General features: G+C 37.9%; 1 protein-coding gene and 1 long non-coding RNA gene across 5 annotated transcripts; one reads left to right on the forward strand and one right to left on the reverse strand.

The window, feature by feature from the left end:
* Positions 1 to 4,736: 4,736 nt before the first annotated feature.
* On the reverse strand, positions 4,737 to 6,152 carry LOC133391401 (uncharacterized). Its single transcript, XR_009764901.1, has 2 exons — positions 4,984 to 6,152; positions 4,737 to 4,908 (listed from the first exon to the last, which is right to left on the reverse strand). It is a non-coding gene; the product is annotated as an uncharacterized LOC133391401 (long non-coding RNA).
* A 1,010-nt stretch (positions 6,153 to 7,162) lies between these two features.
* LOC4576601 (serine/threonine-protein kinase prpf4B) lies at positions 7,163 to 12,447 on the forward strand. 4 transcript variants are annotated; one of them, XM_061651747.1, is made up of 11 exons: positions 7,163 to 7,244; positions 7,657 to 7,783; positions 8,070 to 8,094; positions 8,990 to 9,098; positions 9,178 to 9,426; positions 9,523 to 10,060; positions 10,128 to 10,908; positions 10,987 to 11,342; positions 11,478 to 11,743; positions 11,838 to 12,031; positions 12,097 to 12,447. In XM_061651747.1, the coding sequence occupies exons 2-11, from the start codon at positions 7,740 to 7,742 to the stop codon at positions 12,238 to 12,240; spliced, it is 2,706 nt and encodes a 901-aa protein (XP_061507731.1). In that variant the 5' UTR covers positions 7,163 to 7,244; positions 7,657 to 7,739; the 3' UTR covers positions 12,241 to 12,447. The 4 variants fall into 4 exon arrangements, with proteins under 4 accessions (XP_061507731.1, XP_001688402.1, XP_061507732.1 ...); XM_001688350.2 differs by having other exon boundaries at positions 11,841 to 12,031; XM_061651748.1 differs by lacking the exons at positions 11,838 to 12,031; positions 12,097 to 12,447 and having other exon boundaries at positions 7,208 to 7,783; positions 11,480 to 11,630.
* Positions 12,448 to 18,750: the final 6,303 nt, after the last annotated feature.

Raw genomic sequence — 18,750 nt, forward strand, 5'->3', positions numbered from 1 at the left:
GTAGGGATATAGGTCTATAAGACCCGTGCTCTGATGACGGTTTGCCGGGTTTCAAGATGGTGACTACTTTCACCTCTCTCCATTCTTGCTGGACTATATTGAGATCTATCATTTTGTTAAATATCATCAATACCCGCTTCTTCGCCACGTCTGGAAGGTTTCGGAGAAGACTACTCCCAATCTTATCCAGTCCGGGGGAAGAATTATTGCAAGAAAGGAGAGCTAGGGATAGCTCGACCATGGAGAAAGGTGCATTCAAGCTGGGATCACTGCAAGGCGCATGTTGTTCAAATTTCTGCGCTGGAACGAAATCTGGACAGACTCTTTCGGCGAACTGAAAAAGCCAGTCTCCTGAAAATCTTTCGCTCTCATTTGTAATTGTGCTGTTTCACATCCTTCTACCCATTGTCCACAACGCACGTAGCGAAGTGTCAGGCGGGAGGTTTTTGACAAATTTGCGCCAAAATCCTCTCTTTTTCGCTTTAAGTAAGTTTTTACATGTTCTCTCCAGTGCCTTACACTTTTCGTATAAGGCAATGGAGATATTTTAAATTGCGATAAAAAAAATTGATTTTAGATGAATCGATTTCTACGAGAATTAATTTTTAAATAACAAGTAAATCGTAAGTTTAATATTTTTCGTTGTTGCTTTATGATTTATGAAAAATAGTCTGAAAGAAGGAAGTTCATAAACATCCCAAAAGCTTTCAATTGGAGTAACATTTTCTATAATTAGAAAATATAAAATATTCAAAATATTTATAAATAAATTGTATATATGAAATATAATTTTTACCTATTCAATCCATGTTTCCATCCATTTTGAATAAACATTACTTTAGGTGCGAGGGCTCCTCCCCAAGTGTTACAAATCCTCTAAACGACTACTAAACGGCTTCTAAACGACTCAAGTTCTCTACCTAAACGGAATATAGAAAAACTTCGTTTAGCAGACGGCAAACGACTCATGCATTCTAAAAATAGCAAAAAAGCTGGTGGCGCTCTCTGTTGGTGGGATACCCCAACCAGTTGAGCTTCATCGCTTGGAGGAGAGCTTTCTCATTTCCTCTGTACTGTTGTATGGTTTCGCATTGAAGTTATGCATCGCTAGAACTAGAACGGCGATACGATTGTTTAACACTAGAACCGCCGGACTTTTCAACCTTACTAAAACCGCCATATGGGACAATTTTGTCCCATTCATTATGTGTACATATTTAGACATGTTTATTATTTTCTAAGGGTTTCATGTGATAAAATAATTAATAAACTCCATAATTAGGTATAATAAATCTTTATAAGACGACGAACCAGTGCTACTAATAAAATTGCGCTAGAGTGTACGGTAGAATGCTTTTATGGACTAGCCGATTGAATATAGCGAAAACATAAGCACGTAGTAAGCAAGAGTAAAAGCACGTATGTAGTTAAATACTTTCGCGCACTTTTATTGTTCTATTCGTATTGACATGCCTTGTCACAAAATGCGTACACGCCAGTGCTGCCAGACTTGCAGAAGCACACCCCTCACTCGTTGACAGCAGGGATGCCAGCCATCACAATTAAATTTGCTTATGGGACAAAAATGTCCCATATGGCGGTTCTAGGATAAAAATGATTTTTTTAAAGAACCATATGGAATACAATTATTTTTATTAGCGCATTCGAAAGTTCGTTCAAAATAAATAAAAGTCAGAAAATTTCAATGGTTTGTCACGACGGCAAGCGGAATAACACACCTTTTTCGAGTGCGATGGGACAAAAAAGTCCCATCGGCGGTTCTAGTGTTAAATACTAAACTCCAACGGAAACCACCAGCACTGAAGCAAGTGAGATTTGAGTAGCGGAACTTGGGGCAAGTGTGCCATCTTAAGCATTTCAAGTTATAACTCACTAAAACGTGTTTTTCAAAAGCCGATTTAAATCTCATAACCATTTTACATCTATTTCCTCACTTATAAATGAGTTTCGCTTGAAAAAAGTGCAAATAAAACAGTTTTTGAAGCGTTTTAAAAAGGGTCCAAAAAGACGTTGTTTTTTGGGCTATGGGGCAAGAGTGCCACTCGTATGGGGCAGGACGGCCACCTGGTTAAAATAACCGTATTTCTTAGATAATTGGAAATTATTACGTTTGTACCACTAGTGTATGTATTCCTACATGTCTTGAGTCACCAATGAACCCTTTTTGACCACCAACTGTACCTTAGTATGGTTTGTTACTGTTCTGTTTTTCTGGGGTGGAATCCGCTCACAATAGCGCACCATTCCGCAGCACGCTACAACAATGTTTACATTTTTGACAGCTCGCGCCTATGAAAGATGGTGACACACTTGCCCCAAACAGAGATGGCACACTTGCCCCAAAAGTTGTAACTTTTTTGAAATTGAATTTTTCAGTGACAAAAAGAAAGTTTTTTTCAACTAACCCCAAAAAAAATTTCACGTTTTCTTAGCTATACGGTGGTGTAAATATTTTCTCGGTTGATTGTTCGCATGATTTTTGAGAGCTTATTTGGTTGGATTAAAAAATTATAATATTCTGCTCAATTTTGAAACTCAATATAAATCAGTTCAAAACAATGGGGAATATCGATTGGTCTATATGAAATTCGGCTCAGTATATCTAGTCATTGGAAAGGAACCAACTGTATACACAATTGATCATTAAACTAAAGTTTTAAAGGAAAAATGCTAGGTGGCACTCTTGCCCCGTATGGCACACTTGCCCCGATTCCGCTAATGGTCGTTGGTGTTGATACCCACGTATCTGACCACACGACCATTCATATAGATTTTTGCTCAGAAAGTTATAAGGCTATATAGGTACAATGAATATAAAAGATAAAGTAAGATAAGATGAAACTTGTCGAAACACATTGCAAGAAAAGGATAGCAATATAATGATGAGTTGTAATACGACATCTATTGATCAAACCAATGAAGCTGTGGAGCTTTCATTTTTTTTCTATGGATATTCAATTTTGCAGTCGTTTAAGCTTAATCTGTGGCGCTTAGGTTGTCGAAATACATTGCAAGAAAAGGATAGCAATATAATGATGAGTTGTAATACGCCATCTATTGATCAAACCAATGAAGCTGTGGAGCTTTCATTTTTTTTCAATAGATATTCAATTTTCCAGTCGTTTAAGCTTAATCTGTGGCGCTTGGGTCCTTTCTACCCACTTTGGTTATTAATGACTAGGTGAAGTTATTCAGCAAAGTGGGTAGAAAGGAGGTGTCGTCATACAAAACATTTGGCCATCAAAGCTTTAGAAAAAAGCACAAAACCAGGATCGACGGCAGTTGTCAAAAGCGACGAATGTTGCTGATTTACGGGTATGATAAATGAATTGTTTTCGTTTAATAAATATTTGTATAGCACAACAAACCTGTATTTTTCATCCACAATTTATAAATCGGCATTTTCAACGTGATATTGCGGCTGCTGCCTGTAAACAAATATCGACGGCTGTTGTCAAACTGAATCTCAAAATGGTAACATGCCAAACGCTAAGAAGACACCTCCTCTATATTCCACCTTGTTCAGAGCAAAATGACATTTCTCGACTTGACATATCTCTTCCGGGGGCTCCGTAACAAGGTGGATTTAAAAATATCAGGTGGTGGACTCTAGTGCATTTTGACAATTCGTCATTTGACGTAAGGTCCCCAGGATTCAAACTTTGTTTACATTTATTAAATTTGTTCATTTAATTTATCTACCCAATTTTTTCGATTAAATATTCTTTAAAAATATATTTTGGACTTTGCGAGTTCTTATTAAACATTAAAACATGGATTAAGGTGTGTTATTTTGTTTTATTCCACATTTTTGGAGATAAAAATTAAGAAAACCATTATTTTTTCAATTTTCACATTGATTCCTTATTATCGACGAGCCGCATGGACAATTTACGCGAGATTAGAATTCTTACTCACATGATTTTAAATTTTGTGCTTAAACAAATCATCAAATCTTTTGTTAATATATCTCATTTTTTCGGTAAAATCAATAGACACACAAAAATGCACATAATAACAAAGAAATATGTTCTATTTGCTAAGCTTAGTGTGCGGAAACCAATGGTTAACGGTTCAAAAATGACGTAAAGTCCCTCAACTATGGCGACCCTCCAAAGGCCTTAATCCACCACCTGATATTTTTAATCCACCTTGGCTCCGGTATAAAAATCGGAGAGGGCTGGTGCGGGGTAATGAAATTTGTATGCAGAGAATGACAGATGTCCCCCACAATGTCGCCCAGCAAAAGCGATAAAAATCAACCTTCTAAATACATATTGCTTGGTCGGACGTGCGATTTCGTCGTACGACGGAATCAACTTTTTTTATTTCGTCGGACACCGTATCCGATTTTATCGGCCAAGCTAAATGTGTGGTTGTTTGTAGGAACTATCTCAACTTAATTTTTCATAATCGTTATGATATTAAAATCATCCAAATAATCACGATATTATACGAAAAAGCGTTTGACAGCACGTGCGATAAAATCGCATGCGATGAAGCACAGACACGGCCCTAATACTTCCTACACTCTTAAAAAATTTTGACGAATCTCGGTTAATTTTTGCCGAGATCTGCACAACTGAGATCTCGGCAAAGATCTCGGTTAAATTTTTGTTGCCGACATCTCGGTTAATGTCATTTTGTTTTGACGTTTACGTTTAACCGAGATTTTCGGTTAGAGCAAATCGAAATTTCGGCTAAATATAAAAACATTTTATTTTTATTTTAGTGATTTTATTTGCGTATCAAATGGGTTTTTTTGATGTGATGGAAAGCGTTGGGACAGGCGCCGATTCAACCGCCGGATGGGGCACAGCGTTTGGATGTGGTACCGGTACAGGAAAATGAGCCGGACAAGGAGCGGGCACTGGGACAGGCACGGTTCTGTAAAGCGGGCAGAGTGAAACAAGTCTGAGTGAACCCTTTTTAGATTTCTTGTGATCGAGTGTTGATACTTACCTCGTGTAGGTGACCGGAAATGAATCCTGGAAGTCTGAACGGTTGAACCAACCGGATTAGCTTCCACATCTGATTCTTAAATAGGGACTGCTCCGAGCGACGCTCTGAAGAGTACTGGTTGCGTGCGCTGATGGAGTTTCCTAGCCCCAACCCCGCTCCATACCTGTGCTCGATCGCACGCTACTGATTCTCGTTTTTTTCACGCTGAGAGACTCATTTTCACTTTTTTTACATTTTTTATTTTACATCACAACATCACTCCGACAGGTTTTCGTTTCATTAGCACGAGATTAACAGAATGGTGAATGACAGATAGAATACCGAGCCTCGGCTAATCCAAGTAGTAAAGCTGAAATCTCGGTTATTTTGACGGATTAGCTCGGTGACAGCAGTGTTAACGTATGTGTTCGGCATGTTGTGTTGCCGAGTTTCGGTTCAAATTTTTATTTAACTGATATTTCAGTTTTAAATGGTACTGATTTTCGGCTACTAGGTTTTTTCAACTGACATATCAGCAAGAATCGAAAGAGCCGACCGATTTCGGCAGTTTTTTTAACCGAGCTCGTGAAATATTTTTAAGTGTGTACATTCCTTCCCTAATCGTTCCTACATTGTCCTTGATTTTGACCAAGGTGGAATATAGATTAGATGTCTTCTTAGCGTTTGGCATGTTGCCATTTTGAGATTCAGTTTGACAACAGCCGTCGATATTTGTTTACATGCAGCAGCCGCAATATCACGTTGAAAATGCCGATTTATAAATTGTGGATGTAAAATACAAGTTTGTTGTGCTATACAAATATTTTTTAAACGAAAACAATTCATTTATCATACCCGTAAATCAGCAACATTCGTCGCTTTTGACAACTGCCGTCGATCCTGGTTTTGTGCTTTTTTCTAAAGCCTTGATGGCCAAATGTTTTGTATGACGACACCTCCGTTCTACCCACTTTAATTTGACATAACCGTATTAATACACGATGCGCAATCTCAGATTGCGCATATATTCATTCTATCACAACATAAGTCATTTCGCGAAGCCAACCCTGAGCTATAAACGTCATTTCCATACATTTTCAGATTGCGCCAAGATTGCGCATAAATTTTCAAGATTATATGTCCGAGATATATAATTTTTTTTTTGACAGATAAATATATCAAACCGACCCGTTTGACAAAAAAATATATGCGCAATCTGAGATTGCGCATCGTCTATTGCTACGGTAAGACATTTCACGTAGCCTATCCTGAGCTATAAACGTCATTTCCATACATTTTCACAAAGTGGGTTCATTATACAGGTGGGCTTATCCCGAACAATTTGACAGCCGTGCTATAGAAAAATGAAAACGAAATGACAGTAGGGGATTCGACCATTTGTTGATGTATGCGTGTGAATTCCAATGGCTGTTTTGGTTGATGTGTCGTAGTATGGATGAAAAACTACGTATCACAATCGAATCCCCTCCTGTCATTCGTTCGTCCAATATGGCCTTCCCGCCAAACCTCTAAAGCCACCTAGTCCCTATACCCACTATGCATTTTCAGATTGCGCCAAGATTGCGCATAAATTTTCAAGATTATATGGTCGAGATTATTAATTTGTTTGACAGATAAATATATCTAACCGATCCGTTTGACAGATACATACATGCGTAATCTGAGATTGCGCATCGTCTATTGCTACGGTAACAATTCTCAATCATTTTGATCAGACAAATGCGACAAGACTTTACCCTCTTAATACATACATCTTGCGGATACACCTTGTTCCTCGATTTTCTACTTATCCTACATATACCTTGGTTACAAACAAGCTGTGGAATGGATTGGAGTAGGCATTCATTATGTGTTACCGTTCTAATAGACATAGAGCGAGAATTTCTCGCGGGACAAAAAGTAGCTAAAAATTTTACTCTATATAGATCAAAGTAGCTCAATTTACCTAGTTTACTTACATTTTATTTTAAAACACAAAAAATAAGTTAATTTGAGTTTTTTATTTATTTATTTGCACTCTAAATCAGTCTGGCTCATAACAAACTGAATATTCCGATTGTTTCGGACGAAGCAGGAATGTCGTGCGAGACGAGTAGCTCTGTTTACAAATTAAGCTACTTTTTGTCGCGCGAGACATCTTCGCGCGCGACGTTTTCGCACTATGTCTATTTGAACGGTTACGCACACCTCTATCTAATTCTTACGTTATTGAATTGTTCGTCTTATTATTCTTGGGAGATGGCGGCGTAGTGTGAAAACTTGTAAATTACATCTTTCGTTAAAACTTTTGCTTTATTTCTGAAAGCCTTTTTATAGTGCAATCGTTTTTTATTCTTAAATCATATGGTCTTTCTCGTTTTCTCGTGAGATGCCGAATAATCCGTGAATATTTCATTCAATCCGTAGCAATTCATTCGAGGGCTGCAGAATGAGATGGAATTGTCCTCTTGGGATGTTGAATGTGCTGTCTTAATATAGTTAGCCATCTCAATTGGTTACTTTCGTCGCCATTAACAGTTATAAATCTAGAGTTTTCTTGTCTGTTTTGTTAACAATAATTGCAGAAGCGTGTTTTATCTATATTTTTGTTATGCAAGGCTCTGGCTCCTCTTATGAGTGTTTGTATATTTTACAACAAATCGTGTAAGCTATCTTATAATTGATTCTCCTTAGCTGTTGTGAAAATAAAAAAAAGTGAATTAAGTGAAAAACGCGTGTAAGGACTAGGAACGCGCAAACAATATTTCCGTTATTAAATGGTAATGCATGCCAGGAAACCGCAACGTTTGCTAAGCGATGGGTAAATTTCTATTTCACTTCCCTTGTATATCATAAATGCAGACATTCATACGGAAAAAAGATTTTAAACTATTGAATCTTTAATTTTGATATTCAATCGATGTTTAAAACGTTATCTCTTAGGTGATTTCATTTCTCAAAAAAATATTGTCAAAATTTGTAAATGATATCAAAACGAGTTAATTTTGACGATCATAAAATAACATATTAATGCAGTCGGATACATTTACGTTAATATACATATCGATATCCTTTAATTCGTTACCCTGTGATTTTTTTCTTTCTAGATATCATCAGTCTCATCAGTATCAGGTAATATATACACATTTAAGGCACATATATTTCCTCGATTAGTGCAAATTCTCGAGTTGGACATATGTTTGAACGACCGCCACCACTCAATGGACAAACGCCAATTAGATTTCCTGCCATTAAAATTTTAAAATATTTCATTTCGGTAAAATGTTATATTTTTCATTATTTATGTCAGCTGTAGTTTACCTTACTGAAATTCCCTATTTCATTCTACGCCTATGTTTTAGATGTATGTATTTCACGTTTTTATTGCGATTTACGCCTAAGTATGTAGGTCTCTTGATTTGATTGTATTGATATAACATATTGATTTGTTATCGTGATAATGGCGATGAAATTACGATTAATTGGTAGCGTATGCTTTTCACACAACAGCTATAATGATATAGATGTTACTTTGTATCTTATACAATGTACAATGTCACAGCTAGAATTGAAATCACCAAAGAAGTAAGATTTTTATCATTCATAATATTAAATTTTGAAATACTGACACTTACTAATTCTTTTACTATTATTATTTCAATGAAATATTATTCAAGATCATACACCGTTCTAGACCATTTAGAAGAATCCCCCGAACATGTAATGAAACATGAAACAACTATGTAATTTGTGATCATTTTTACAATAATATATATATCTAGCATCTTTGTATACGACGCGGTCGTTTTATTTCTGAATAAAAAAAAATATTACGACGAGCGGGAAAAGGCTGGATTTGGTTTCAAATTTATATGAACCTTTCTTCAAAAAAGTGTTATCCTTGTTACGCGAATGCCATTTAGCGTCTTAGCGTGGGTTATAATAACCTACCGTTAACACACTCGCTGGTATTCAAGTATGACATATTCATATAGCTTGATTTGATAATTTGATTTTTTTTTTCTAGAACACAAAATATAGTTCCTCCAAAAGGGACTATGAACGCGAATCTTCGTCTAGATCCACTTGTTACAATAGGGATCGGGATAATTCACCTGCTGGAGGAACAATAAATGGTAGAATTATTAAAAAAAAAGTATATCTGGCTCAATTAAACAGTATATATATTAATATTCATGTATATGTGTTTTTTAGATTCTCCTCGAGATCGGGACCGAGAACGTGATCGTGATCATCGTGACCGTGACCGTGACCGTGACCGTGACCGTGACCGTGACCGTGACCGTGATCGTGATCGTGATCGTGATCGTGATCGTGATCGTGATCGTGATCGTGATCGTGAAAGAGAAAGAGATCGTGATCGATATCAATCATCTGGGTACGCAATGAGTAAACTGCGTGACAAGGAACGCGATCGAGATTATAAAAAAGAAAAATATTCAGGTTTGTTTGTGTAATTTGATAACACTTATGAATACATTACGTGTTTTATATGTTTGTTTCATTTGCTTTACATCGCTTTTTTATTCCTGTTTTTAGACTGTTCTCGGTCACCTAAGAGAGGCCGCAATGAAAGAGACATCGATCATCGTGCAATGCACGATAGGAGATTTAAAATAACGACATCTTCACTCCCCGATAAACGCGGAACTTCTAGTGATGATCGCGAACGTGAACGAATTGAACGAGATAGAGATCGCGAACGAGATCGTTTACGAGAACGCGAGCGCGACAGAAGCGGTGTTGGTAGTATTGGAGGTGGTAATGCTAATACTAGCAACAACATGGGAGTACTTGGCAGCATTTCAGCGACTATAATTGCCAATGCGCTTAATAGTGGAAATTCTAACAGCAGTATGATAAGCTCTTCTGTAAATGCTCCTGCTGGTAATACAAGCAGTAGTGTTGGAGGTAACATCTCTGGAAATAGTATCAACCAAAGCAACGATCGAGATCGTGTGAACCGTGTTGGAGATTGGAGTGAACATGTTAGCTCATCCGGAAAAAAATATTACTATAACTGCAAAACAGAAGTATCGCAATGGGAAAAGCCTCGCGAGTGGATAGAGAAAGAAAGGTAAGTTTCTTTAATGGATAAGTAATTTGCTTGATATCGTAAGAACGATTTTTTTATGTTCCTACAGTCGTGTGTTAGTTAAGGAGCAGCAGCGGGATTATAGAGAAAAAGATCGCGACCGTGATAAAGATAGGTGCGGAGAAAAAGAACGTGATGAACGCTATACGTCAACTATAGTAAATCGTTCATCCGCTTCAGCATACGGAAAGCATTCCAGCAGCAGTAGCAGCAGTAGCAGCAAAAATAATTCCCGAGGACGATGGCAACCCTTAGAAAACCCACTAGCTTCTTCAAGAAGGCGAACCATTGAGGAAGAAAATCCGGACATGGATATCAGTCCTGGTGACTCTACACCAACCTCGGATGCTAGTTATTCTCACTCTAGTACACCCACTGCTGGTCTATCTCAAATAGGTTCCCAGCATTTACAGACAAATATTGGTATATCTGGTGGAAGTAGCAGCACAAACACAACAGCTATCCCTGTTTCGAGTAGTTTGACACCGATGTCATCATCTGTGATTGGATTGAACACTGCCGTTGGAAACAACAGCAATGCGGTTTTAGAAGGTGTTAACCATAACTTACCTGGTCTCTTGCCACGAATGGTGTCCAACTCTGCAGTTAACCAAACATGCGCTTACGCACAGTCGACGGCACCTCAAGGTGTAGTGCCCTCATTTAATCCAACGTCATGCTCTTCCTTGGGGGTGGCTATGCTGTCTCCAGCCTTGCATCAGGCCACGCATAATTCTGGTACTGCTGCTTCGACATTATCGTGTACACAAGCATGCCCACCAGATGCAGGAATTCTCAGCTCTAATGCACCAGGACCTCCATCGCTTACGGTATGTGTTGTAATGCGTTGGACATATATTAAATGCTGCTCTATTTTAACATTCTTACATTTTCTTTTCTCCTTACAGTCATCGCAGCAACAAAATGTTTCAACTCTTTCAGTAACACAACAACAAGGCTCTACAATTATGCAACAGATGACTCATGTGCAACAGCAACCGTTACATTCTCAGCATTTCACGCAGTCCCCTATCCAGGCATCTTCTGCTAGCAGTGGGACAGTCATCAGTGTCACAACATCGTTAGCAGGATTACCTAAAATTCTTTCTCAGATTACTGGAAACAAATCCATAGAACAGAATGACCTGAATCCACAAAAGGCCTTGCAAACTATCAATAATGCGTTAATGATGCAGTCCCGGCAACAGAATTCCAGTATTGTGCATGATATAGGCAACAGTCCTTCAATGTTGATTAATTTAAGGTAAGTCCGTTTCATCCAGTATCGAAAGTGTACGATGAAATTCGACTGTTTTAATCATCAACTCATTAAGACTGTCAATTCTTGTTTAAAGCTATTTCAATAATATAATTTTCATTTGAATATATGTATTTTCAGAGATCATGCATTACAATCGCCACTTTACAACGTATCTAATTTATCGCATACTGTCCATTCGTCTTCTCTTTCAATTGGATCGACAATTCTTTTAAATCACAGCACACAACACAATAATACATCCAATAGCCATTCTAGTAGTCAATCGAATATGATAAACAACATGAACTTGGGAGGATGCAGTAGTGGTAATACAGCCCTTACGAGTGATGGACCTCCGACCCCTACGCAAGAGCTTGATTTACCATTGGTAGATCATAGAAAACGTAAGTGATAATTTGTATGAATTTGGATCTTCTGCATGATTACAAACAGAACTTAATAAGATAATTATACATATATTTGTTCCATAATTTTTAGTAGTAGATGGATTGGGTAACGTTGTGGTGACATCGACTACGTCCAGCTCCGTATGCAGTCTACAGAGCGTCATGGCGTCATCTCAATGCGGTCGATCTCAGGGCCCAAATTTAACGCCTAGCTTAGCAAAATATTTCCGTGCCGATCTAATATCTCACGTTACTGGATGGCCATCAGAAATATTGGAAAAGACGGTAAATTTAAATCAATGAACAATGGATGATTAACTTCATAAAGTGTACACCATTTTACCTTTCAGATTCAAAAACTTTCCGAGGAAGCACATATTTTAGGAGATTTACAATGCAGCAAAGTATCTGCCGAGTTAAAATGTGCAAGAAGTTTAGTTAGAATAACCGAAATTACAGCAACCCTGCAAGAACAGAAGTATGTATTGAATTAATGTAAATATGTTTTAGTTAAACATTCTTTGAAACCTACCATGTGGTGATTTTGAATCGCTTTCTTCTTAAATTTCATTCCTTCATTTCTTAAATTATAAATCGTATAACTGTTACGATTACTGATGCAATGCGTTCGTGGGTAATTTCAAATATCGAAACGAAAATATATATTGTATAGCGCTGGGTATCGAAAAGCGGACTCTTCAGTTTCGGTCGCTCTTTCTTCTTTGCAATGCAGGGGACTTATTCTACATGGCCATGTGAAAAAAAAAACATCAAAAATACTCTTTACTTAAAAAATAGGGAGCAAACGAAAATAGTCTTCATATAAGTTTTTCTTCTTCTTCTTCTTCTTCTTTGGCTTAACAATCGTTGTCGGTGAAGGTCTGCCTGCCCCACTTGTGGGGTTGGCTTTAAGTGACGTATGAATTACCCCGCATAGCAGGATAATCAGTCCTACGTATGGCGGCACGGTCCATTTGGGGCTTGAACCCATGACGGGCCTGTTGTTAAGTCGCACGAGTTGACGACTGTACCATGAGACCGGCCTAACTAGCGCCATACCATTAGCGTTGCGAAAAGTAGCACAAAACAGTGTGCTGTGCGTATATCAATGCAATATGTTGACTCCATAATTCCACGTAGAACATGTATTTTGCCATCACCTTTCTTAGTCATACAGCTCGTGTCTTTTGTGTTTACCTCCATTCTCGAGCCCAAACACTCCATTCTTTTCTGATATAACAGATGTACCGACCCAAAAATGTGTTTTATACAACGCCCTACTGTTAAATGATTAATATCAATGCACGACAGTGAGATCGCCGTATATCTCGTATTGCTCTTCGTTTTAACGGCTTCTCCATTGTGCTTTACCCTTCACCGTTTTGTAACTTACAATTTGTCTAATTACAACAGTATTCGTTTGCTTCTTTCGTTTGCGTTCGTAACAGTTTGCTTCGGCATTGTTAAATCGTACTTGTTCTTTAATTTACAAAGTCGCTACTGAAAGCAGTGAAACGTTCTAGATTGTAACTCGCCATAAAATGTTTATATGGTACGAGAATTCCTAGAAAATCGAAATTTCCGACTTCAAATGCTCAGTGTTGACTTGTTTGGTTCACTTTAGTGTTGGGTTTTATGAATCTTTCGTTGAGATTCATTCATATGAATCTTCAGTGATGAGTGATTCGAATCTCAAGTCGAATCTATAAAGATTAATGAATCTCGAATCTTCAAAGATTCGTGAATCTCTAAATATTCAGGAATCTCCTAAGGTTCTTGAATCTATAAGGTCCATAAATCCTTTAAAATTCATATATTTCCAGGGATTAATGTATCTTTAGAGCTGTATGATTTCCAAAATATTGAATTTGCCCGTTGTGGGTTCAAGCCTCGCATGGACAGTCTTCCTGTAGCAAAACAAACTATCCGGCTGCGTGGTACTTTTCAAGGAGTCTCGAAATACTGTAAGGGCATAACCACGCAGGTTGTTACGTCCAGAAGAAGAAGAATAAAAAGCTCAAGCTTAATGATTTTTTTTAGATATTTATGAATCCCTTAAGATATAGGTAGGGTTTTTCCGTTTCTCACATATGGTACGCAATATATGTGCTTCTCATTCGCACTGGTGCAATACTTACGTTTACCGATATCGGTTCTTGCGCATCTCTGGGATGGTGGCCTATTCGTGCTACCTTGCTCTCGTCTTTTGTTATTCATCTCTCGTGAAGTTGCTGTCGTGTCGAATTTAACGGTGGATTTAGTGGGCGATCGCAATTACGCCCCGTTCTCCTCATGGCGATAACTGATAATTTTTGTTCCCTTTAGTAATTTTAAGGTTACCCACTCACACATCGCCTGTACATTGGCTTTTTGCATTTTTATTTGAGGCCACTACCTGCATTCCACCCGGTTGACTGGGTTCCCACACTGATACGCGCAAGTTGAGCTTCTGTAGTCCGATCGTAGCTCCTTTGTTTTCACGAGGTTTGCTTTAATCCATCCATTCATCACTAGCGCTATGGATGAAGATTGCTGCCTTTCTCAACTTTTCAGAGAATCGAAGAACAACCGTTCCTATAGCTCAGCTATTGATATCGTGGATTTTTTTTTAATGGGTGAAAAATGAAAGCAAGAGCGTGTGTTTCTACGTGGGAGTAAATAGATAAAAGCCAGTTCAAAAAGGATGCCGTTGAACCCACTTCTTATCACATAAAATACACTTCCCATAAAACAAATCAAGAAAGAATCCCAAAATTAAGAAAACCACTGAAATCTCGTGTATCTATTCGTGAGGTGCATTATCAGCATCGTGCGAGAAACAGCATAATGCATGGCTGTTGTTTTACAGGAAATCCGTTCTTCGCAGATTTTAATGTTTTCTCCAGTGGCTGGTTGGTCCATGACATCCGGTTACCCTTTTAAAAAGGTGTGTGATGACATATGTTAATCAACAATTGATAGCAGATGCAAAATATCTTTGTCACGGGGTTAAGTTAGTGTCATGATGCTAAACCACCAAAAAGCAATATTTTTAAAGCTTTTATCGACGTTTTATCATTAGTGCTTTGCTCATATCAAGCTTCCGAAAATATAAAGATTGCATATTTAAATAGCTTACGCTCCATAGTAGTCAAATTAGATCCACAAACGAGCGCACGATAGAAAATTTGTTTGTACAAATTTGATAAAAACATGCCAAAAATGTTTCTCAAATGTGTTGTCACACCTTTAGATTGAATACTTTATTGCTTAATAATTCACTAATAACTTTTATTCAGTATTTATGACAAGTGTAAATCTTTCACGTAATACTCGTCTCTACTCACCATCTTCTAGATCAGGGGTCTCCATCTTCCAAATCAGGGGCGGCATTGCTTCACAATGAACATTGTTAAGGGCCATTTTGACGCTACCTTTAAAATGAGTGGAAGTTCAAATCTCGTTTTAATAAGAAAATACTAACAAAATAGGGTAAATGTACCAATAGTGGTGCAATTTGTAGTGGTACCAACGTGTTTTAATAGATTTAAAGTGTCAGGAAGGACAATTTCTGAATATTTTAACACATAACAATTGGAATATGTTTTATCATCGCAATCACAACCATTTTTACCCTGAAATACATCAAATTTACGAAAAAATACATATTTTTGTGACTGCTTCGTTGTACCTATAATGGTGGTATGGTTCCTATAGTCGTCGTATTGTGTTCCTATAGTGGTGGTAAAGATGCATCAAAAACGGTGTATAATATCAATGAAATTTAGTTTCGAAGCTGTTTTCGTATGAATATCAAGGATTACTGCCATAATATAGGTTTTTGCGTAATTTAATCGTATAAAATGTATAAATTTGATCGATGAAACTATTGACTAAAGTACTGCATCACACTTGTCGTCAACGGAAGAGTGTGCTTGATTTGAAGTCAATTTTTCATTCAGCCATATAAGCGAATTTTGGCCTGTTTTTGGTAAATTACCTACATAAAACTCATTTCTGTTGCTTCTTTTAGTGAAAACAGTACGACATGTCAAAAATATCCCCGAAAAAAATCTACAACGACCCGTTTTTATTGATTTTACTGTTGGAACTTCTTGTTCGTACGAAAGGAAAATGCAGACTGATTTATTCTCTATTTCAATAAAGCCTACTACACTTCGTTTAAACTAGAGAGGTTGCTATGATCACAACACTCCTCCTCAATCTCGGCTGGCTCTAAACCAAGTTGTAGGCGCAGATTCTAACTATCGAGGTTGCTATGATCTACAACACACGCTCTGAAATTCATTATTTCTAGGTATGGACTTCTCACACCTTCCAAACATATCTTTTCCATGACATCCAACCCAGATTCGAGACCCTGATGACATAGTCCGATCTTTGCAATGTACAAAAGAACATGACTCGCCTTTTCGTAACTTGCGTTTTCTAAGCTCGCCTTTCCTAAGCATCAGTCCCTCCTCCTTCTGCTGTACATTCCGATATTCAAGATCCATTGGCATTAATAAACACTTTTCAATTGATCGATATCGGGCATTCTTTCGGGTCAAGACATTCTGCATTCTGGTCTTCAGTGAATATAATCCATTTGAAATTGTTGCTAGTGCAATAACCTTCTGATCCTTTACGATTCGACAACCGCTCATGTCAAAAAGAATCACAGCACCTTTCGCCGTCAGTTTTTCAACAGACACTAAGTTTGTCTCTAACTTCGGGACGAACAAAACATCGTTAAGAGTCACTCTTGATGTTTTACCCTCCGGAGACAGCGTGGTTATTCGACACGAACCGATTCCTTCAACCCTCGCCGTTGTGCCATCGGCCAAAATTACGTCCTGCTGATAACGCTCGTCCAGCTCCACGAAACATGACCGATCGATACACATATGCGATGTTGCTCCTGAATCAACGATCCACGAATTGGCTGTAAATCCACGCATCGTGAACGAATATTCCTGCTCCAGAGTTTCTTCATCAGTTGTTTGCACACATAACTGGCTCCGTTTCATACCATGCTGGCCTTCCGACTGTTTCAAATCTCTGGACCACTTCTCCATTAGAATCAGGCAATCCTTTCTTTTATGCCCTGGTTGTTGACAGAAATGACATAACATTTGATTCTTCTTAACAATTGTCTTTAGTACAGAATCACAGCAACCTCTGTTTCCCCTTTTGGCTACTTCGTCTACCACCTTGGTTTTCACCAAATCCAGCGTAAGCTCGTCGTCAGACCTGCTTTCCAACGCTGTGGTCAGAACCGAGAAAGATTGCGGGAGACTTCGGAGCACCATTGCCACTTGCAGGCTCTTGCTTAGCTCCTCACCGGTCAATGTTAGCCTATCGAACAATTCTTTCATCTCGAAGATATGCTGCTCGATATCCTCACCGTCGGAAAAACGCTTCTCACATATATTTTTTAAAATCGACACCTTCGAAGTTAGTGTGGCCTTTTCGTAGTGTCCTCGCAGCTTTTCCCATGTCGCTTTAGCCGTCTTACAGTCCTTAATTAGATTGAGTTGGTTATCTTCCAGTAAAAGGCCGATTGTCGCTCGCGCCTTCTGATCACCACTCTTCCATACTGCTCCGATGGCTTCGGTAGTGGGACTGGCCGTCGTGTTACCCGGTCCATCGCTGATCACATACTGCCACAATTCTTCTCGGATGAGGAGGAATTCGACCTTTGTCTTCCAGACACTGTAATTACCTCCGTTGAGTTTTGCAATTCCCAATCGTTCCATTTTGCGAAATCTTTCTTTTGGTTAAAATGTTTTAATCGCCACTAATCCTGGGCCCATAACCTGTTGGAACTTCTTGTTCGTACGAAAGGAAAATGCAGACTGATTTATTCTCTATTTCAATAAAGCCTACTACACTTCGTTTAAACTAGAGAGGTTGCTATGATCACAACATTTACAACTATAACCACTATAGGAACATGCCTGTTTTGTGTACCTATAATGGTACTATGGTGAAAAACACTTTAAAATGCATAAATATGGTCAAAAGGCAAATAATTTTAGCAAAACAATAACATTTCATAACAGTTATGTTTCAAAACTAGTAATTGCGTGGTTATGTGGTCATTTAGAACATTAACAGAAAAATGAGTTTCGTTATGAAATCCTAAGGATTTTGGAAAAATGTTGACACATTTCACAAAATAGTGGATTTTTCGGTCACTAAGTAACGGAATGGCCCCATTAAACTTTTAAATCTTTTGCAAAAGGCTAAAGAACATTGCACACTAACGTAAATATCTCAATTACATGTTATTTGCCGTATGAAGCGCATTTTAGCGCAATACCACCATTATTGGTACTACCACCACTATAGGTACATTTACCCTATATCAAATTTCTGGAGCTTTCTTTTATTGAATTTTGATTTTCGTCTTTCAGAAGTAAATCAATAAAATTTGATTAATTAGTCAGAAAAGAAAGCTATTTAACTTAACCTTTACCCAGTCATCGCGGGCCTCATTAAAAGCTCTTGAAGGCTGCTAGCGGCCCGCGGGCCGTAGTTTGGAGAGATGCTCTAGATCGAGATTTTTGAAAACGCTTTTTGATATAATAATTTGGAAATGAAGTATCGATGACCGGCACACAAAGTATAGTGAACCGGGAAAACCTAAAAAAATCCGGGAAAAACCGGGTAAAAACCTGGAATTTAAAATACTGATTCCAGTGGCCACCCTGTATAGGAATCTTTTGGGATTCATGAATCTTTCGAGATGCAAGAATCTTTCGAGATGCAAGAATCGTTCGAGGTTCTTGAATCTTTGAATATATATGAATCTTTGAAATTCATGAACCTTTCCAACCGAGATTCAGATTCTTTGAATCATTCCAAAGATTCATTCAGATTCATGAATCTGAATAAGATTTACCCAACACTAGTTCATTTTCCATTTTTATCAAAGACAAGAGCATTTTTTCACATGACCGTGCAGAAGAAAAGTTGAAGAATCACAGTTTTCATGATGTATATTAATTTTGAATAGTGTC

Source organism: Anopheles gambiae, chromosome 2 (assembly GCF_943734735.2).
Source record: "Anopheles gambiae chromosome 2, idAnoGambNW_F1_1, whole genome shotgun sequence".
In the NCBI taxonomy this organism is placed as follows: Eukaryota; Metazoa; Arthropoda; class Insecta; order Diptera; family Culicidae; genus Anopheles; species Anopheles gambiae.